A 23,845-nucleotide genomic window follows, 5' to 3' on the forward strand; every position below is an offset into this window, starting at 1 on the left:
AGGGATTTCTCATGTCCTCCCTCTTGAGCCCATCAAAAGCAGCAATAAATCCCCTGTCCATTCAGTCTGCCCAGGAAGCTGGCTCCACACTCAGCCTAGCTCACTCCTACAACTGAGTGGGCAGATAACCTGGAGAGCTAGCATCACCTCCCACCTGAACAACTCTTACAGCTCCCTCTGCTGGTTTATGTCTTAATAGTCATATTATTCAGGCACTGAACTCCTTGGATGAGGAATACTTTCCATTCACAGTTAGTAAAAGGACATGGATTACATGGATATAATTCTTTAAAATTAGTTCATATTGCAAAATATTAATTTACAAATGAACTTGGATACTATGCTAATACTTGTGTTATTAATTCAATTTTATTATTTTCATTTTGATTAATGAGAGTTATCTTTAAGACAAAAAATGAAGTATTAATCATAGTGCATTATATTAGATAAACTTTGCTTTGGCAGTTTGCCCATGAACTAACAGAATGGAAAACCCAAGCTGTGAATGCCTCAAAAAGATCAAAAGCAGGGTTAGTACCATGAGCTTTCACAAGAAAACAATCATTTTTCTTGTTAATGTAAAAATTTAGCTACTTTCACCTGCAGAGATTACCTCTCGAAGCTCATTCATTTCAATGCAGACCTTTTCAAAAACAGGCAAAAGGGTGCTCCCAGCTAAGGGATAATAACCTCCATCCAGTATAATTTTAGGGAGCGTCATTTCCACTTCCCCCGTTGCAAACAATGTATTATGCTTTCATTGATTAACAGACACAGCGGAGAGGCTAAGAAACACTAATGGCCATGACAGTGTCCTAAATCTAAGGAAATGTTTGCCAGATAACAGTTGGGGCTGGCTGACAGGAGCAGTCTGAATGGGAACCTTGCTCTGCTGTCATCCACAGACCAAGGATTTCACTCACCAGGGTGCCGTATTAGTTTCTTGCACAAGCACCAAATCCACAGAGTTAAATTAAGGTTTCAAGTCACACATAAGTTTTATAAACAGTCACACATCATTAGAATCAAGAAGTTACTGTCTAATGGTAGATCTAACCTCTAGTTGCTAACTGAAGAATGAAGCGTATGAACGCCAAAAAACGTGTATGCTAAAAACAGTATGCTTTTTAGCATCCCTTGCATTACCACTTACTGGTTTATTCTATCACCACAGATTCTTATTATGATACTTTATTGTCAAAATGGACATTGAATTTATTTTTAAAAATAAGTCTACAGAATAATTCTGCAGTAGTATGGCTAAACAATTTATCTCTTCATGGCATTTCAAATCATAATCCTAGGAAAAGCGACATACTGAAATCTCAGAGGTCAAAGACAATTGGGATGTTTTCCCCATTTTATGGGGAACACAAAGAATGACATTCAAACACAATCAACAATAGGGAAAGTTTATCATAAAGTAAAAATATCAACATCCTCAAAACCTTTCATTTAATAGACGCTTTAAAACATTAGTATAAAGGGCTATCTTTGGCTGATCAAATTGGATAACGTCTGATGCCATTCAGATAATACATCATCTGTGTATCAACTAGATATAAGATGAGACCTAATGGGAATTTCAATTAAATAAGATGAAGCATTATAACTGCCTTTTAGAATGAAAAGTCAGTCACAGAAAGAGAAACTTTGTTTCTTCGTATTTTTTTTATATGTAGAAACTTCAGTTTGTCATTCCAAACTGAGAAACAGCAGAATCTAATGTTCTGTACTAAACTGGCCTCTGGGAACTATTCATTATTAATGTTAGTCTCAAAATGACCACAGTTAAACAACAACTTTGCTTTGCAGCTTTATTAATAGATGCCTTGATAATTTAATATTTAACAAGAAGAGTAACCACTGGCAAAGATAATTGGTGCTGGAAATTCCCAATGGCAAACAAAATCTGTCCTATTTATCACAAACTCAAGCAGCAGCTGAAGAAAGAAATGTGGTATTCTAAAAGAAGGTAACGGAACGTTAAGGTCTATCATTAATGTGATAAATATTAATATAATCATATTTAATATAATCACTCTATTATTTATGTAACAGCAAAAAGCCATAATTAAAAAATATTTCCTACATACTGCATATGTTAATTTAATATAATGAGATATATAGTCTACTGATTATTGATATAACAGAAAAAAATCACAATTAAAAATACATACTTCCTACACACTGCAATTACTGACAGCTCTGGTAACAGGACTGCAGTACTGAGCATAATTCAGACAAATATATGTAAAATAACATGAACGTGCATAGAGAGAGATTTACAGTAAATGAAAATGTATTCAGACATTTCTTATATCTTTGATCGTCCAAACTCATGCATCCATTACTCTAATCACAAGCCTTCAGAACTGTTTTGCAGCGGTGGCAAAGCTAACTCAGATGTGGGACATAACTAGTTTGCTTTTAATGGAGATTGGGGTGAATTTCTGACAAAGCACACAAGGGTAAGCAGTACCAACCCTAACAACAAATACATAGAGTCTCCATTGAAAAATTGTATTATCCTCCCTTTTAAAATCTTTTGTTATTCAGTCATGCAGAAATTTAGAAGTCATCAATAATTTAGAGAAACTGATAATACATTTGAAGGAAGCTCACTTTGTATTCAGAAGCAGCTCTTCATCATAAGTCACATCCACTTACATTACAGTATATTTAGAATTCAATAATCGCTCTAATTTAGTATACTGACTTCTGAGTATACTACACTTGTAATATTTAATTTAATGGGTTCAGATGCTTACATTTCCTATTTTTTTCTCTTTAATACTTTCAGATCAGAATTCTACGAGCTCATTAAAGAAAAAAATAATTGTGTTACTAAAAGACAATCAAAACTACTAATTCAGAACTGATTCAACTTTAATTATAAATAGATTACTCTAGGATCAATCCTCATTTACCAATGTGATAGTGCAGAAGACTTTAGGTTGCAGAAAAAAATCCCTTGAAGATACTTCATTTATTTCCAGCTGTTCATTCTTAGACTGATCTCAGTCTTACTGCTTCTTTTTTTTTAAATTAAGATAAAACAATAAATGAATCAGTCAACTTGAACTTCTAATTTATGTGAGCTCTGTAAAAACACCAAAACCTAATTTTCAGCAACTTATTTCTGTGAATTTCATTTTTGAAAAGCATTAGAAGACATTTTGTTTAATTATTAACAAAAGATTTAGAATCTTTTAAAATTTACATTTTAGATTTAGAAAATTTAGATTCTTACAGCTAAGACTAGAAGTACTAAAAATATACTCCCCTCCTACCTACTGCCCATTGCAACATAAGGCAGAACAAACTCAAACCCAAAATTTTTAGTTTGCCTCCAATGTAATGCTGTTCCTGTGCAATGCTTTGTAATTCTCAGTACTACTTTTAATTTGCTTACCAGGGTGCTAATCAAAGGATGTTTATCATGTAAATATCTACACAGAAACTGAGAAAGGAGGCTAAAGTAGCTTTTTCAATGTATTACATGCCCCATGCCAGCTATCAGATGACAATGATTTTTGGTTTTCAACCTGTCTAAATTGCAGGACTGTAGGTGATACTGCAATCCAATACTTCTTCAGTAGACTGCCACATTTCAACCTTAAAAACCTTCCGTGTAGAGACAAATTGGAAAGTGGAATGCTCAGAAGTTAGGAAATCATGAATTAGCACTATTACTGCAAAAATACAGCTGTAACTGTATTTTGAGGTGCACTGCTGACATGCACCTTCATGCTCTGTACACCATTTTTAAAAAAATCCTAGCAATAACATTGCTGAGCCTCATTGCACCCTAATGTGCAGTTCTCACACTACCAGAGGAAACAAAGCACTCTCCTTCATTTAAGTTTCTCTCAACCAAAGACTCCCAAGATTAGGAAGGACTCTGAAGAGGAGTCAATTAGGGTTATGAATGGACATAAAACTCGAAAGAGCAGTCAGAAGTAAGGAAGCCACTTGTCTCCTTTGAGTACTTGTCTGTAAGTACTGTCAAGACTGCAAGTGTTTCCCAGTAGTACTCTGCAACGCACTGTCTACAAGAAAGTCCACAGTCTCTCTCTGATGAAGACTAAAGGATGATCTTTCCAAAGGTGCATGAGTCCTATGACCTTCAGGAAAAATAAAATTCTCAGTGGAAGTGTGCCTGGAGCTCCAGGTGGAAATCCTACAGCTATCAGGAATAGAGATGCTGCACAGGAAAGTCAGTGGTGTTGCCTGAATTTTAGACAAGCAAGCCCTTAGGGAAATTGGAGTTTTCTTAGCACCTTGATAAACACAGTTATGCAGTCTGTTACCTAGTGTGTGCTCTTCCATGTAGAGACTGATGGACAGACCTTTGACCTTTTCAGACATCAACATGATGACCTAAAGGGCCTTGTCAACTTAAAAAAAAGATAAGGCACATCTAACTTAGAAGATACAAGGCTTGAATCTATGACGGGGGAGAGACAAGTCATGAAAAATGAACACCAGAAACTAGCTTAGGTGGAAACTTCTGAAAAGTCTGAAGAGTTACCATGTCCCTGCGGAAAGCAGTGGAAGAAGAGATGGTCATTTAACCTCTAATCTCATCATCTTTCTGGCTGAAGTGACAGCTACCAAATATACTTTATTTGAGGACAGTAAGAGAAAAGGACATAAAGAATCTGGTTCAGAGAACCACCCCATTATTAGGATCCTCAGCTTTCTCCCTGTTTAGGGATGAGGTCCCTGACAGAAAAGTAAAATCTAGTTTAGAACCTGTACAAACCCACTTGTAGTAGGACAAGAAAATACACCGTGAGCATCAACCACTGGTTGTAAGACTGAACTAATAACCCAACACACTCTGGTAAAGTTCTTATGTACAAGTGGAGAACTGAACAAAACTGGCAGAGATGTTGAAATTGAGGAATGCAGCTAACAGAAGTAGCCAACAGACACAGCAGTTTCTGGGCTCTGCTTAGATCTTCTGGGAACCTTCTTGGATGTTGTGTGGTTTTTTGGGGAACCCTCTGAGGAACTAGGGGGTGCTTGCTGCAGACAGGTAAGGAGAGCTAGGCAAGGACAGCTACAGGAGGCCTTAACTTCTGGGAAGCTCTAGCTAGCTGTAGCTGCTGCTAATGAGCTCTGTTGGCTGCCCCTGATCAGACAGAGTTGGGGCCTTTGTTCCAGCTGACCCTTGCTTACGGTCAAGCATCCTTTTAGCCAGTGCCAGGGTGAGGCCTATGTAAGAGCCAGGCCTAAAGCACAGCTCCCAGAGTGCAGTCAATAGATGCAGCAGGGTGCAAAGAAGGGGTCCTTGTCTCCACTCAGAGCGGCACACACTTTCTCAGATATGGCTGTGACACCGCGCAGAGGGTGTTTCCCAGTAGCTGTGGGAGTCGCTCTCTCTGCTGTGTTGGAGGCTTCCACCCAGATAGATCTTGCAGGGGAGGAGGAAGCTCTGCAAGTCTCAGGCTGCAGGGAGTACCTGGAGCCCCTCTGTGAGGCTGGGGCTGACAGTCATCCTTCATGCAGAAGGTGTGCTACTGCTGGTGAGTTGTGTTGCCAGGTCAAGGAGTTACGGGAGGAAGCTGGCAGGCTGTGGAGCATGAGGGAGGATGAGTGAGAGAGAGATGCAGCTGATGAACAGGTTCACTGCCCTCAAAGCTGAGGACGAGCTGGGAATGGTTTCAAGGAGGGCTTATAAAGCCTTCCTGCGTATTTGCTCCAAGTCTAGGTAATTTCTCCACATAATGAAAAAACTATTACAAATACTTAGTATTTAATACGTACAATTAATAGATAAAATTGAAAATAATCAATAACCTGTGTAAAATCTGCAATGCACAGTATCTTCATAATCTAATAAAGTCAGTGGAAATTCTGTTTTAGTGAAAAGAAGATATCAGATAAGAGGTAACAGAAATTTTCACAAAGGACATGCATAGTAAGAAATAAAAGCTCAATACGTGGTACTGTAATGTGGCAATCAAATTCAAAATTTGAATAAAATTTATTTTATAGATATGACAGTGAATATATTTCTTAGGGCACTTCCCCCTTCCCTTTTTTTTAAACAACATGCCTATATTAAGTAAATGGCCTATACAAAGTAGCAATGCTTTCATCAAAGTTCACATTTGCGGTTTTAACTTTAAATGGAATAGAAATGATGTTTAGTGTTCACACTCTAAAAACCATTATGCTTTGAAACATTGCTTTATATGAAACAGAGACATCATCTTATAAGAAAGGCTTATGAATAAATTATGATTATTCATTACATTTATGTGCTGTTTCAACTATACCACTGACAATAATTCTCTAAAAGACTTATTTGCTGAAGCATGATCAACTATTATTATTAACCACCAACAGTACAGAATTTTGATTCAGTAATAATTAAATATTTTCTATCTGTGAAAAAAACAAATGGAATTTTGCACTGTCATTTAATTTTACACATGCAGTTCTGAACGAATTGTAAAAAGTTCATAATGGCAATGACTGTATACAGAAGTATATGGACAGAAAAGACTAATAAATCTTCTTAAGATCTACAACTTCAGTTTGCATAATACCTCTCAAAAGAAATACAAATAAGGTCATAAATTTAGTATTTCTTCCACCAATGCTTTCTTTTATAAAGTCCTTAATACTTCCTCAGGGAATTTTATGAATTATAGGAGTGGATACCATTTTATAAGAAATTACTGCTTGCACAATAAACCTTAATGAGTCTATCTAGTTGACAGAAAGGCAAACTCATTCCACAGAAATGCAGTCTTTCTCCATAGTCATCACCAGCACAGAAAATTACAGAAACTACAATAAAGATCTTATTGCAATACCAACTTTTAAGCACTATGTGCCCCAGGAGGAGATGCATACTCAGTGAGACTCCCTGTGCTCCAGGAGAATCAGGTATTTCAGAACAGAACCAAAACCACCCTTCTGGGGAGCACTGACCTGCTGGGACCCATGGAAAGGAGGCGCAGGCACACCCACGCATCTCGCTCCTATCCTCCGCTGGATTCAGGCACAGAAATGCAGCAGGCAGGCTACCCCCTCCCTGTAGGACGGAGACCTGCTCAGCTTTGGGCTTCAAGCCATTACCTCCTACTTCCCAAGAGGGTCAGCTCGCTGCCACTACACTGAACTGCAGAGGATCACTTTCCGTTCTTTCTGCTGTAGCTGAACCATTGTCTCAGGCAGAAATAAAAGATTCACAGACCCGGAGTAAGGAAAGAATAACGTAATCATCTGGCCCTGCGCTGAGGGCACTCCTGGTTAGGAAAGAGTTCTGAATCACTCCTTCCAAAATTCTTTACATTAGCAGTTACCGGATTAAAGGAAAAAAATGTTCTGGGAGCTGAGCAGATCGTGTAAACTATATAGTAACAGGGAAACCATGTTTTCTTAGTAATTTATACATAATGAATATAAATGGTGCATATACTGTATCTAATGAAAGTAATAAAAATTCTGAATTGACATCCACAGAGCCAGAATTTCATTGCATGAAGCTAATCCCGCCGTATTTTGTTTTATGTGGGGTTTGTAATGACTAGAAAATAGCACTAAAACATACTTTATTTGCACTAAGACAAAACCAAGCAGCAGTAATATGAATAAAACATGGAAGAAGTGGACCACAGAACATGATGATCCCACCACTGAATACATCTTCCTTAATTCAGGATATGGGAGACTTCCAGAACATTAACTCCATTGAATGAAAGGAAAATCTGAGTAAGGAATACACCTCGATTCCTGTTTGTTCACATCTTCTGAGTACATAAGCATATGGTACATATACAGAAAATAAGTGATTTAAATCCGATACCACCAGCTTACTTACAAAGCACCAGACAGTTTGACCTTTCCCTAGTAGTCTGTCACTCTTAATTAATATATTCGCAGCACAGCACCAGACTGCTGCGCCCAGTAGTGTGCAACAGGTTCAAAGTACCCAACAAGTAATAAATGTTCTGTGCTTCTGTGGCAGACATATCCAGCATTTCTAGTACTCTACCATATCTCCAACTGCTCCCCTGGGTGCCCAGAAGTTCTGGACAAGCGTGCAAACTCCTCATTTCAAACACGGAACAAACCTAGAAAATTTCTGTGCATGAGAATCCTAATATAATGCAATTTAGCATTTGATAAAACACATTTTAAAATTTGATGAGCTACTTTTCTAAAGTGAGCATTTGGCAACCAACCTCTGTTAGTAACTTTAAAAAAAAAAAGTAATTATGTAGTGACTGTATTACTACTACTGAAATCACCAAATTTGGCTGTTTGCTATCCTGATTCAAAATTTTTGTTGCTAACCATCAGATTCACAACAATCAACTCATAAATATAATAAGCGTGCATTACGCCCAACCATAAGGTCTGAAAAATCTTTAGGATCTCAGAAAATAAGATTGTTGAAATAATACTGGAAATGCCTATTTCGATTTATTAACCTGTATGTTTCATAAAAGTAAGCAGCATTCCTGAAGTTATTACTTGACTACTTGGTTGCATTTGGATACTGCAGTTTTCTTCAGGATACATTTACTGAAATTTTTATTTTTATTTCTGCCTTTGAGGAAAGTGGTAACTCTCTGTGATAATCTATGATAACAATAAACATTTTTTGTGAGGATTCTGTAAGTTTTTCCTCATGTGCATCCCAGTATGTGCAACCCAGGCTGTATGCATTGACAAATCAATGGCAGCAACAAAACATGGGATTAGATTACAGTTCTGTTTCCTGGCTTTGGACCTACATGACATATTTTTATTCAGCTTTCTAAACTTACCACAATGAAACCCTCATATAATAAGACATTGCTACACAAGACATTCTCTCTAAAATGTATTCTCAGGAAACAAGCAACAATAACAAAACCTCACTAAACTATAATTTAGAGAAAAAAAAACAATGGAAAAAAGGACATTATCCATTACCATAAGTTGTCTTATTACAATCACAATAAAGTTCATCCACAAGCCATCACGAATATAATGAAGTTATTGTGAAGAAAGCATTTGATGCAGTGAGAAATAATGTAAATGAGTCTTAAAAGTTCACTTTAAGTGGCACAACTATAGCTGTTCCTATTCACTGTTAACTGCCAGAACCTCTTTCAAAGATAAACTGAGGCCATACTCCTATCTGTAGTAAACAGAATAGTCCTCATTAAGCTAGATGAGCAAGGAAATCCTTTTTCCAGAGTTTCAAAGGGGAAGGGGAATAGCTCTTCTCCAAAAATAATAATTGTTTCTAAAATAGTTTATATTTTGCAGGTGTCACATTACCATTTAATGAATAAATACAGTACTCTTTTTCAGTAATCATAATTACCAGATAAAACATTATACACTGCAGTTCAAATACAGGTTGCCTATTTAGTTATTTCTTTTTCCCTTGATTTTACTTTCATGAACACATGAGATTGTAACAGGCACTTCTGATCTAACATTGACCCAATAGCTAGAGAAATGATAAAATACTACAACATTTATGAAGATAGTGAAAATCACTAATGCCATCAATTGCTTTGATTCATATGCCATTGTTTTCTTAACAAACAGAACCAGGCTGAAACGCATTCTACCATGACAGAATGCTGCGACGTCCATCTTCTTTCTCTCCATGTACCTTTCAGTACTTTTCTGGGTTTTCCCATATGAAATATTCTATAGTCTTAATGAGTGTGGGGGTTTTGTTTCAGTGTTACTTACATACCATGATCTGGCAAAAGTTTTTCAATTAATTTGTGGTCCAGAATAATTTATAATGTTTTGGAAACAACATGAGATAACTACTCTATTTAAGTTTCCTTAAATGAAGTCAAACACAAAAAATAGGGTTTTTATATATATATATATACACACACACATGCACGTATATAAAAATCATAAAATAATACTGTAATATTTTATAAATAGGTTTTGAACTTATTCTGGTTAGAAGGATGTGTTTAAAGGTTAATCTGCTTCTTGACTTGAAGCATGTAGAACAATTCATTTTTGATTAAAAAAACTATGAGAAATGCCATTCAGATTGCCAATAACAGCTTTCATTAGAACTGTGCTAAATATGAAGTGGACTGATTATGTAAGCTAAGTGGCCCAAAGTTTAGCTACAAATGTTCTACAAAGCAAACCGGAAGTCACCAATATCATAAATGAAAACTTGTTGTTTACAATTTTTCTGGAAAGGGATTATTATCATGTTTTATGTCTCATATTTCAGCCATATCGTAGTAGCAGAGTATACACTGTGATAAGTTGAAGAAAAAAATACGTGAAAATTATTTGATAATGAACAAGTATAAGCAGCTCCAGAGTGGAGTCAAGCTGGAGAAGAAAAAACAAAAAAAAATAAAAGCGGAAAGTAGGGAAATAAGGTACTCCAAAAGTATAAGGCCTGACCACTTTCAATATTATAGAGAAAGCAGTCAGGACAACTAATAATGTTTTAGCACACAGAACTCCAGGACACATTGGAGTACATACTCTCCAGTATAAACACTCCCTTACTTTATGATTTGACATATCAGTGGATTTCCCTGAACACACTGTAAACATACCTGAACTTCTGTATTGGCTATACCTGTATCTCTCAATTTCAGAGAGGACTTGAGCTGCCAAGATTGCTTTTTACCATGATTCATTGTCACTGTATGATTTATGCTCTTTATAATGCAAATTATTATGATGAAAAAATCATTATTAACTTATATTAATAGCAATAAACTATACAACCCAGATAATGTAGTACTTTATTTTACCCAAATGAATAGAGCAGCTTAGAACTTAGTGATGATCTCATAGAAAAAAGAAAAAGGAAAAAAAGAAGGGGTAGCCTGTTTTTAAATAGTAGGGATGATTCCCATTGATATTAAACATCACCATACGTTTAACCTGCTGGCATTTCAAATGATCAGAATTACAATACCGAAAATAAATACACTACTTACCTGTGTATACAGTTTTTAGATTCGAGATATGCCATACCAGAAGCAGCATCTAATGAAAATTTCACTAACTGTTTAGTTTTTAGCTCATCCTTCTTCTTTCTTAAAAAGGACAGGAAATCACCTCCTAGAGAAACAGACAGATGGACAATGAGATATGACAGATACAATACTCGCATTTATCTCTCATTAAGGACGCAAGACTGAAGAAGATGTGTTATGCTATCAGCTGCTCTCCTCAACCCATCAGTCTGAGGTTAGCCTAAGAAAAAGGAAAGAAAGCACTCTCACCAGGATGCGGTTTCCCTAGGCTCCCTTAAACATTAGGTGCATAAGTGTGAAAACTGCACAAAGCATGACAGCAGTTAAACAAATCTGTGTTTTTGTTATACCAAAAAATCTTCACAATGCACACTAAATGTACATTTATATGAAAATTGATGGCAAAACCAATTAGTTTTAATACTTTGTGATACATGCAGTTCTTCAATCACAGAGTGGTTGCTGCAAGGGTCTATTAAAACTGTGAATACAGTGATTAGTTTCTATTTGTAGGTTTAAGTACATTAAAGTACTTGATTTGTAATTGGTCATTGCAGTGATATTTCTCAAACTCCGAAGACAAAGGCCGAAGACATCAGAAAGGTTACAAAGTGTTTCACTTCCCAAGCAATGTTAACTGCTTATTTGATGCTGCAATTAAAGGCAGTTAGCTATTCCCTAACCTGTATAAATCTATGTAAACAATTATTACTGTCACTTCACAGTTTTCTGTCTTGGAGGAACTAAGGTGCTGCCCTCTTAGGAGAGGAAGGCAACAGCCTGAAGGATTCCCAAAAGGCAATCTGTGTTTGCAAAAAAAGTTTCAGAAAAAGTGATTTAGGAAAAAGATAAACACAGGTGACATTATATAAACATTGTAATACCATGTTCTGATCGATATTATTTTAATAAAGGTCATACCTAAAATAAATTTAATTGTTGTAGGCAATGTCAAAAGATCATCATGTAGCTTTTCAAGTCACAACATTACTTGCTAATTCATAGACAGTCATTGCTCCATTATTCCTTCTTTTCCACTTTGCACCAAACTGACTATAGCTATTCTTTCACACAAGAATGCATCATGGCACAATTTCATTTACTCTTTCTTAGCACAGTAAAAAGACTTTATATATTAAAATTTTTAGCTAGGATTTTCTTAGGAGGCCATACTTATATTTCATACTTTAAAAACTAAAATAAGAGGTTACGAAAGGAAAAAAAAAAGCCTGCTATTATAAAGCCCAACTTCTGAGGTCCTTCAAATATTAAGCTGGAGTAAACGTAAGAGGGATTAGCATCTTAATTGCCAACTGCTGCACTCTTTTATTTATTTATTTTGCCTAGGATCAGGGGTTTTTTTAGTACCAAGTATCTGGAGATGAAGGCTTAATAGGTCGTTCCTTCATGAAAACTCAGAGAAAATAAACACCTGATTAACCTCTAGATAAAAAACAGTTTCCATTTTGCTGGTTTCCTTTTTTGTAATCACAGAAATACTACAGAAAAATTGGAAACCACTGTATTTTCTTATTACTCTGACTTCCAATTAACTTGTTCAAGCAGATGGAACTAGAACAGACGAATAAGCTTATCTAATACACGCTTTCTTTAGTGACAGATTTCTTGCAATTCTTAATGTAACAGCTAAACGCAGTCAATTTAAAGTGCATACAGTCAATTTTCAGTTCTCAGGAGTAACAAAGCATTGCTTATAAATTGTATAAGCCAAAACTGGATAGTCTTAAGTATTTAAAACCAGACTAACAGAGCACACTATGAAAGTGCAAGGATGGCAGCAAAGGTGGGCGACCTTGTTCCCTGGCAGCGCGGCACGCTGCCGGTGCAGGCGGACACGGCGGGCTGGATAACCCGCCGATGGAAAACCGAGTTGCCTGGATGCCTGTGACGCTAATGCCAACTTGAAATGACTTCTGTTTTACAAGAGATGCAGTCACGTACAGGACGTTTCCAAAGTCTGATGGGATCAGTCGTGGGATACTGAATTTTAAGTTCTAATGAAAACTTGAAAGAACAGATACTATTGCAAACTGGAACAGGTAATGAGCACCCTTCCTTTAATCTGAGAGGTTATCGACCAGGTCCGGTCACTGGCAAGAAGCAGACCACGCCATTGAACTAGGCGCCATTTCTTCCACGTGTAAACAAAGTTATTCTGGTTATAGTAGAGAGTTAAAAATCATTTTAAAGCAATTCTCTCACACACACACCGCCAAATAAGCAATATCTGCATTCAGATCTGACTAGAATTATTTTGTTTATATATTGAGCACTCACTGCTCTGTATATAGGAATCATCTTTTAGTAAGTATGATTATATGTCTATATTAATGTAGAAGTATTAATTACTTCCAGTGTTGACAAATTGTGGCACTGCTTGTACAGGAACAGAAAATCAAGAGAACTTACAAAAAACTGCCAAGCAATCCTAAAAAAATACCAAGAATCAACCAATGTTCTCCAATATCGAAGGCTGAGAATTCCCAATATCTTACTGCAGGAAGCACTGAAAAAGCAGTTGACCTTAGTTTGATATACCAAAAAGAAAGAAGCCTTCTGACACAAATATATTAAAAAGGAATGAATTCAAAATAAGAAAGGTCTATTTATACCAAGTGTTATAACAACATCAGTGTGAGCTTAAACATTAATTGTAGGTATTGCTGGAAGTGAGGTTAAAACCTTTACGGCAACAGTAGAATTCTCGTTTTCAAGCAAAAACTGTTACTGCTAAATTGTCTTTCTTGAAATAAATCCTAACATTGTTAAATACTGGTGAAAAACAAAACATTCAGCTATCACTTAATTCTAACAGGCTTAAAAAAATGGAAATGGAACCCAACAGGATGTAAGACTATAAGTGCTGGGATATATGGCAATGATTTGGAAATTTTCTAATTTTATAAATTTTCATTTTTGGAAATGTCTTTACACTTGGAAATTTTCAAATAAAAACAGAGTATCAGCTGGAGTTTCAACACACATGTTTTATGAAACAGAACAAAGATAGAGAGGTATAAATGGAGTCCCGGGCAGTACAAACAGCAAGGAAAATAGGTACTCTTCCAGAAACTCTCAAATTAATACAACTTGTAATCAACTGAAAAACAACAAATCATCCAGTCAAAGTCATTTTAAAATAAAGCCCAGCATCCTACACAATGGAACTCTCCAAACTGGAATTAAAAATATGTATACAAAGTAGCTGCACAATGACTGCAGTGCATTTCATGTGAAAGATGAATAAAATCTGTAGTGAAACACAACTGTTACAGATTCCAGTCACAGGCATTACTTTTAATACTAGTAATTACCTAATTAATAATGATTTTTACTATCCCTTCTTTTCCTTCTCCTTACTGATTCCTGTTGTGAGGGCTCAACTGCTTTGTTTGCTGAACCATCTCTAAAGTTAGACTTCAAACCCTTACAGAAGGGTTTACTTTGTTTACTTTCTAAAGGGTCATAAGGATCTCCAGAGGAGATTCCTGCTCAGATGGAATAAAAGCAATTTAAATATATTCTGCATTGCAGCTTCAGCCCATCCCTTTCCCCTTGTTAGGTGCCTTTAAGAAACCAGTAGCTTAAAACCACAAAATCATCGGGAGGATAAGTGCAAGTGCCTTTTTTTCAGTTTGTTTAGGTCTGGAATTTTGTAATTCGTAGGCGGTTATCTTCTGCGTCAAGGATTTGCGGACTGGAATGTGTGCGCCACTAGAGCCACGCTAACCGCTTCAAAGTGATACCTAGAAGCTATCGTGGCCTGTGACAATATCCTCCTCCTTCCATGCCACCAACACTACTGCTGGTGGCCATTTTCAGCAAAATTAATGAAGTATGATGATTTTAAGAAAGAAAAAAAAAAGGCAGACTCATGCATGATAATCCAGATGAAGCAGTAGAAATGCATATGGAGATATTAAAATTTGGAAACTGCAGTGCCTCTGCTGTCTTTTCACTAAATTATACCTCAATCAAGATATTTTTGATATTTAACAAATATTCAAAATATTTGTCATGTGTCAGAAGAGTGCATGTGCAACAAATCAAGCACCAAAGTTCAGCTTGCATGACCAGTCGTGTGATCAGATGCAAGCGACAGGACACGTTTCATTTCCAAGCACATGTGCATTCCCATCACTTAAGTACATTAATCATAGGATTAGGGAGGATGCCCGAATTTTGGTGATGCGATGGAGGGACACTTCAGGGCCCATGAGGATGGGGCTCCAGGCCACCAGAGTCCTACCTGGCTCGCAATCCACTCCAACCTCATGGCTTGTTCGGCTGAAGCAGACCGAGGTGTCGTGGCACAGGCTGCTCCATCTCCTGCCCTTAACGCAAGACCCACCTTTCCCTCCAGATGCCCTCCGAAACCGAGCCCCAGCGTTCTCCTCCCATGCAACGTTAAGGATAAAACAGCAACTCTGCCACACTGAGGCTCTTCTTTTGTGCCACTGTAAATTCATTTTTCTCCTGAGATTTGTACATAAAGTTTTGTCTTTTCATACTACCATGCTAAGAATCCTGTTTTTTGTCAAGTCTCATTTCACACAGAGAACTCAGGACTTGTGATTTAAATGACGACTCTTTTTCTGCAATAACAATGTAACCTGAACTTCACTGAGGTACAAATGAACAGGCCAAAGCAGGAGGGGGAGAAAAAAAAGTGAGTGGCAAAACCATGATCAAAACATAATCAAAAATATCTTCTCAATTATAAGCACACTAAAATATAATACTGAACTAGAGATAAACAGGGAAAAAATTCTTTAAAAGATGACTGTGCCTCAAAATGCATGTAAGTTATCTTGTATAAATCAGTTACTGCTGTTCACAAAAACTGTTCTCAGGTAACCAGCTAGCAAAGACAATGAGGCATCAAGGTAAACAAGAAGATACTTAAGTATTCAAAAATATAGATATAATAAACCAACACTGTATCACATTTTCCAAATAAGATGATGGAGCTAAAATTATATATGCTTTTGCACTGAACTGCTCCAAAAATAAACATTAAGTGACCGCTTTATTGCCAGGTATATATTTATGCAACTATCTCACAATACTATTTATTTTGTGGTCATAACATTTAATTAACTCTTTCCCATGACTTGATGCTTATAGGTACAGCAGTAGATCTCCTGTTGGCCACCCTCTGTTGCTATGCCAGTTCACCAACAGCTAGCTACCAGCACTGCCAGCTACCACATAATTTAACCAACATAAAGTTCATCAAATCCAAAACTGGGTTACATGTAAAGGAATTGTTAGATACCTCCTTTGAGGCCAAAAAAGCAGCTAAAAGTACGTAAGAGCTAATCTACTGTAACAGAGAATACAGCTGTAAAATTTAGTAGTAACTAGACATTACAACAGCAATCTCAGAAAAAGAAATTAAGACAGTAAGCCAAATTTCTTTTAAAAGAAAAATTAAACAAGATACAGTAAAAACAGTTGTCTCTTGACATTTAAGAAAATACTATTTTACACATAACAAATGCTCCATATAACAATCCATAACAAAAGGGTTCCAGTGCTTGTTAGGGTATTCCTGTCTAAGCAGGATGGAGGCAGTTATGAGGCAGATTAAATTTACAATGTTTTTTTTTTAATCAGGAAGTTTGCTTTGTTAAAAGTATAATGTGAATGCAATGCAACTGTTAATTTCTAGTCTTTGTGATTTACAAATCACAATTTCTATTATACCATAACAAGGAATCACTATAACAGGATTTTGCTATTAATTGCTTATTCCCTTCTGTTTTATCAGATTATATGAACCTTCATGACCTACAAATATACCGATCCCCCATAACCCACTTGTCAATCCAAGAATTCCAGGGATGTACAAACTAACCATCATATAGCTGAGATTATGCAACAAAATAGTTTTTCTCTTAACTTCTGCACAGTTTTGAAAAATGTAATTCACACCTCCAGGTGTGAATTTTATTTTTGATATTCCATCAATAGTGCCTTGGAAGGTTTAATGTAAAAAGTTCAATGTAATGATTTCGTACATTCTTCTAAATGAGAATAAAAATTTGTGACTTTAGATTGAAAAATTTAAATTATCTTATACATTCCTAATACGCCAAGGCAATCAGATTAAGATCCTAATTTTTATCAGCTCATTTTTGAACAGGATGGAAAGCTGCTCAGTTTCACATATTAGAATGTGTCAAACTGGTAGTGTATGAGCCTGTAACTTCTCCATACAAACATAACTTGAGGAGGTGATTTAGACTTGCTAATCTATCTTCAGTTTTTGGCATGCACTATGTGAATTTCTATAGTTTTGAGCAAAAATAGCACAGATGCCTAAATGCCTAAAGCTATATACAGTGTATTTTATGCCTATCATCTAAACAAATTTTTAATAAAATTACCCTAGTCTGTATCAGAGTCACAGTATGGAATAAAGTCTCAAAGGGCAAGTTTTTGTTAGTAGTTCTGTCTTCCGGTATCTGTCATTGAATAGAGGTCAAGAAAATGTTTTTTAAATACTCTTTTCGACCTTGATGTGAAAAGCACTACTAGCTGCAGACATATTAACAAAAAAAAAGTAAAGTGATTTATATTTTTTATATTCTGTACAAGGTGTATTACGTCATTTCAGGTTAAATCTGATTATCCTCATCATTAGGACACAAATATAGGCTTAGCTATCTGTCCTTTAACTAACAGAATTACAATGCTAGTAAATTCTGACTTTTACAATCTACTGTGGCCAATATTTGAGCTATTCATCTTCACAAGAAACCATCCACATGAATAGCATCAAAGACGAGTTAAGAGGATTTCACCACAAACCCTTCAGTATGCAACTCCAGCTATGTGATATCTTTATGTGCTTCTTAAAACTAGTTTTAATATAAAAGGGAGTAATTTGCTATTTGCAGCACATAGTGTCAGAACGTAATCTCCAATATAATAGCTGTTGATAAAAATGAAATAAACAGACCAATTAGACAGACTATGAAACAACTGCAACAAAACTAGATGACTTCATATTAGAAAGTAATACTTTTTCTTATGCATGGAATTTCCATTGCATTCTGCATAGCTACCTGTTATTCCAGTTAATGGCACACGACACTACCAGAAAATGAGTTCTGCCCCAACAGCTATAAGTGCTACAGAAATAATTAGACCATAACAACACCACCACCAAGCAGAAATCAACTAGCAGTTTTGGATTTACAAAAGGATAAATAACAGGACTGGAGTGTTTGCCTAATAAAACAGCATTATTTTATTAAGTAGACAACAATTTGTAGTACTCAAGCAGGAAGCTCCACTTAGAGCAGCCTGCTATAACTGGATTCATCCAAAAACAGCCTTTCATGTATTTCACTGTGAAAGTGAAATATTTCTCATTATATACAGAAATTTTAAGAGAATACAAATAGTGGTGGCCATACTTTATACTATAAAATATACTATACTGTATACTACAGATTTTCTGCTATACTTTATGTAATATTTATGGCAATATAACATTAGCGTGACAAACAAAAAGAAGCTACCATTTTCGACATCTATGACCTATGAGAAGAAACCAAAAACCGTGAAACTGCAATTAAATATGCTATATCAGTTTACAAAATACTTCACTTTGCTAGTATCTGACTGATGGCATATATGATTGACTATAAGCATGTACTTCAGTGTTCTCCTGTGCTAGTGCTTAAAATGGTACCTATCCACTTGTTCGAGGCTCCATGATTCAGTATTCATAAATGTTTTATAAATTATAATAACATTAAAATATTTTTTACCTGCACTTGGAAGAATTTATAAATTTGAGGATTCAGTCTTTTGACTGTCAAAATTCATATTTTCTTTGTTGCCTAGTACTATAATCCCATGTGCATTATCAACAGAATAAATCCAGACACAGCTACTTAAAACTATTGATTTTAAATATTAAAAATGCATCTGCAGTAATTCTGGTAAATGGTTTTTTAAAAACAAATAAGCAGCTATTTCACAAACTATTAAAAATTTAAGTGTTTAGAAATGCTTAATTCTCACTTTCCTCAAAATACAGTTTCACTTTTTTCACACAAAATAGAATTTCACTTTTCAAGTAATGGAACATTTGTGTGCAATGCAGTTACTTTCAGCAATTATTTTGTTTTACATAGGTAGTAATGGAAACTGTAAATAAACCCCAGGTTTTTCAACTACTTATAGAGATAAATAATCGTGCTACTGCTGCAAAATCCAGTTAAAACTTAATTTCTCCTGTTAAACCACATAAAAATTGCTACAATCACATAAAGTTTTGCAATAGTAATTAACACCTGTATAAATGAAGTAGGAATGGAAAAGCATGTGTGTGAAAGCAAAGATGAAAGAAGAGATCAAAAGAGCGACAGCCAAGAGCCTGATTAGCAGCAGTAAAGCAGGGAACTTGGAGAAGATGTTCCTGGCACCGAGACCACGGTGCAGGCGACTTGGCAGCAGCAGGCCAGTGCTCTGAGAAGCCCACAGCACAGATCACTCGTCAGCACGAGCTCTGCGCTCCGATGAAATGAAGATGACAACAACTTTACAACACATTCCACGTGCCGTTTCTCTGCCTGTTATTCTAACAGGAACACAGACTCTTGCCATAAGATACTCAAATGAGGAAAAAATTGGCAAGGGTCAGCAACCTTGCCTCAGATTTAAGGTGGGTCAAGTAAGCCACATTCTGACGCCAATGACCAGACCACAATAACCAATGATTCCCAAAGGCATAAAGGCCTGTCCAAAAACCAGTGTGTCATTACCAGTCAAGAGGAACCAAGAAATCACAGCGAGAACTCTAGAGCCAGCACCTTTTCTCCTCCAGGCTGCACAAAATAATCATGCCGAGACAACGGGGACACTGTGTCTTGGTATTGTGGCAGTGAGGACCTGGCAGTATGAGTGGGCAGATACAACTTACCTAAGAAATTAACTAAAATGAAAATCACCTTCCCCGTCCATGAAGCCTTCCACTGAGATTTGTTACACTAATTCCTACAAATTGGACTATGTTAAAAAAAAAAATCAGTATCCTTGAAAGAGATTTTGAGCAAGAAAGTAATGATGATCCATGTGAAACAGCACACACATGTAGAACACTTTTTAATCTAAAGAAAAAAATGAACATTTCTCTCTAAATGCAGACACGTTAAAAATAATAGATATTTTTACTTAGAAATTGTTTTAGGTAAAGCAAAAAGTAGTAAGATAAAGGAATATCTACAAACAAAACTAAAGAAACAACATTGCACACAGAAGTGCTTGTCAGCTGCTAAATTTTTATGTTTGGTTGCTTTCATTCAGACTTAGAACAGACTGTCCAGTTGCTTTGTCTACTTGCTGATGGATGAAACAGGCATTTATTTTTGTACAGGCTTGCTACAAAACACAGCATCATCAAAGCCTAAAATATATGAAAAGATAAAAATTAAATTCTAATCTCAAATATTACAATAAAAAAGACTCTATAGCAGGGCCTCAGAGAGAAGCTCTGAGCTGAAAGGAATTTTTAATGTCATCATCCTTTGCCCAGCTGAGGAATCCGACTGTTCCCCTCTTCTCTTCACGCCCTCACAGGTGCAAAGCAGGCAGCAAACAGGAGGAAGGCAGAGCCACACATGAACATATAATACTAAGGAAAGGGGAGGAAGAAGGGTTGGGATGTAGGGGAGGTTACAAGAGGGCTGGGGAGGAGAGGATGAAGTGGGACATAGTCATGGTGAGCTGATTCATAGTTGGGTGTGACATGTTCAACAGGAGAGAAGGGGGCAGAGGCAGAAGTTTGGCAGGTTGCAGAGGGGTAGAAACAAATTAAAATGGAGTAAGAGCTGCAGTGAGTAAGCCAAGATGGACCAAAGCCAACCACAGACAGAATAGCATGAACAGGGTGCAGAGGTAGCCCCAGACTCTTGTTCAGGAATGGCTTATGAGATCCTGTTATAGGCACTGTGAGGATGGCTGTGCTGTTTCGGAGCGTGCCTGGGAGCCAGCATAGCTGCATTCATGCAATGCTGCACCTGAGCTAATAAAACCTGTCACCTCTGAATTGTTTCTGCATCAATGGCATAGACAATTTGCATCCCAAATGATTCAGTCCAAATCACAAAAGGTTACGTTATCCAGCTGCAAAGATGGATGTGATGACCTTGCTGAATTCCACCTTGAAAGCTAGTTAGTATGTCTAGGCGTAAGCTGAACAGACGTAGCTGAAACCTGAATTCAGTGAAAAATTCAGACAGCCTTCTTGTACTGTCAGATTACTGGATGTTTTCATAGCACTTTATAAGTATGAGCATAGCTCTACCTGTTTGCAGCTGCAAGGGTACAACAAATCTATTCCAATGTATGTCAGCATTAGCCTAAATAAAACATGGAATACAAACTCAGTATCCAACTGAGTGGGAGGGTAGGGGAGGTTGTTTTTTTGAAAGCATGCATCTGTTATTAAATAGGAATTCTACAGCTGTATCAGAAAGGCATGCAATTCCAGAGTAAAGTTTACAATGCACTTAATATCACAGGGAAAACCCGAGAAATGTCCACTAGGGGAAAAAAAAAAAAAATCACACTCCGAGCAGGTAATTGATAGAATACATTAAATGAGGCCATAGAACAGATTTGGAGAAGAGAAACAAATACTGAAAAAATATTCAGAATTACACAAAGTAAGGATCTGGTAAGCAACAAAAACCTAGTTATTAAAGGTTGTCTCATAATATATATATGCTAGAGGAAGCTAAATTGAGACTAAAAAGAGGCAAGCCAGAATACTGAATGCCTATTTTTGAATGCCTGACTTCTCAAAATGAAAGCTCTATTAAGATGGGATGTGACAGAAGGGTATCCTAGCTTCTCCTTTTCCTTCCCTTACTGTAGTTTTAAGACTAACAGTGTGGGATAAAGCACAAAAACCCATGGCGGGGGGGGGGGGGGGGGCAGAGAGAAAAGAACAATGCATACACTGACCTGGAAGAAATGAGCAAAATGTCCAACTTTTTTGATTGATGTGGCCTCAGAGAGAAGTTATGTGCTTCCTTAAACAGTAGTATAGATCATATATTAAAAACAGTCCTCACATTTGAGAACCATCCCTGACAAAGGCTTATTTATATGAGGAAACTCCTGCCCTAAAAGCTACAGACTGCAATCATAGAGTGTCAAATACGGAGCTGAACAATACCCTCACTGAACAATTTTAAGACTAATATATCCCACCTTAAACGGATTCATTTTCGGTCAGATTAAGTCTTTAATCAAGTCCACAAGACAACTCCACAAACTCAAGGGCCTATTCTAACTTCAAGCATTTGGCAAACTTCAACATATGGATTCTCCATAAAGACACCTGGGATTTCTTTCTCCCCCCAAATCATTAGTATCTCTCATTTCACTTTAACTTCTTCTTGTCTTTTTAGGATAAACTGAGTATGTAAAACACATTACAATAGATTACTAAGAGTTACTGTATTAACTTATATAATCATACAGAATTCATATTTTTTAGATTAGAAAATATCAGAAAAATCTCTCAAATACCATCTTTGCAACAAACCTTATCAGACCTGCTTATCTGACATTCCTTTATAAAGTGGTAAGAAAAAAAAGATGACTATTACAGAGAAAAAAACTTACTGAAACCTGTATCATTATCAGATTTTTTCACAGTACTAACAGGTTCCAATAGTCTAGTCTGTCTAACAAGAATTTTTGAAAGGTATGAAAATTTTGGTCAGTATACACTAACTGGCGAGTTGCACTCTGCTTTTTCGGGAGCTGATCTGTATCATTTCCGCTCCTTCAATGGTTACCCTGGCAATTTTAGGGGGTTGAGGGAAGGGGGGGAAGAGAGGGAGAATAATTTTGGGGGGGGGGGTTCAAAATTCCTTTATTATTATTTTTTTAATTCTCATCTTAAGCTCCTGAAAGGCCATTTTGTGTCACACCTCTTCTATACACGTAACTCTCAATGTATATATGAAGGACAGTGTTGCTGCTACATATATCTTAGGTTCTGTTTGTAAGTGACAAGTAGTATTTTAATTAGTTTAAGATTTTTATCAATTAGAGAAACAGCTGTTAGACAGCAGTCCAAATAATGTAATTAATAATTTCCTAAACAAGAAGCACATACCTCCCAAATAATGCTCTTTAGAACACTGACCAAGGATTTCTTATTAGTAGGTAACCACTACCACCTACTGAAGTATTTATTCGTGGTATGTGTGTCATGAGAAATAAGAAGAAACAGCTGACAGAACATTCTGTATTCAAAGAAAAAATTATTAACAAAGAGTAACAAAGAAAAGCAAGTTCTGTCTTTTCAGGCCTTCTCCTTTCTCAGTCAATTTAAGGGACTGCTTTTTTCATTAAATGCTGCCTGAGAAGCTAGAAGGAATAGAGAGATATCATACCAACAAGCTCTAGAAAAAGATGCTGCAGCCTGGTTACAGAATGTGCCTCTCCTTCCCCCTTGCAGCGGTTCCCGCAGGATGAGCCAGGACAAGCCGGAGAGGAGAGGAGAGGAGAGGAGATGAGCCCTGCCTCAGACAGCCCCCCAACAGAGGAGGGATGGAATGCATTTTTCCACACATGCATCCCTTAAAGTAAAGAGAAGTTACAATACACACACACAAGATTAAGATATTTCCTTCATTTTTTGATCGATGATAGGCAGGGAAAAAGATAACACAGCCTTTCTCTATTAATCTACTGTGAATTGACACTGGGTGGATGTGTGAAGTTAGTTCAAAATTGGCATCAGCCACCTTAGAAGAAACTGAAATGTAAGCAAGTGATGGGTTTTT

General features: G+C 36.5%; 1 protein-coding gene across 8 annotated transcripts in view; it reads right to left on the reverse strand.

Moving 5' to 3' along the window:
- The window catches only part of LOC135324785 (tyrosine-protein kinase Fer), a 183,670-nt gene that overhangs the window by 35,678 nt on the left and 124,147 nt on the right, over nucleotides 1–23,845 (reverse strand). For 7 of the 8 annotated variants that reach the window (XM_064501705.1, XM_064501704.1, XM_064501703.1 and 4 more), the window contains one exon: nucleotides 10,962–11,085. In XM_064501705.1, coding sequence (XP_064357775.1) covers nucleotides 10,962–11,085 — 124 coding nt within the window. Of the gene's footprint in view, nucleotides 1–5,372; nucleotides 5,582–10,961; nucleotides 11,086–23,845 lie in introns of those variants that run through there. The other variant, XM_064501706.1, reaches the window with a different exon arrangement.

This window comes from Dromaius novaehollandiae, chromosome Z (genome assembly GCF_036370855.1).
Source record: "Dromaius novaehollandiae isolate bDroNov1 chromosome Z, bDroNov1.hap1, whole genome shotgun sequence".
Classification (NCBI taxonomy): Eukaryota; Metazoa; Chordata; class Aves; order Casuariiformes; family Dromaiidae; genus Dromaius; species Dromaius novaehollandiae.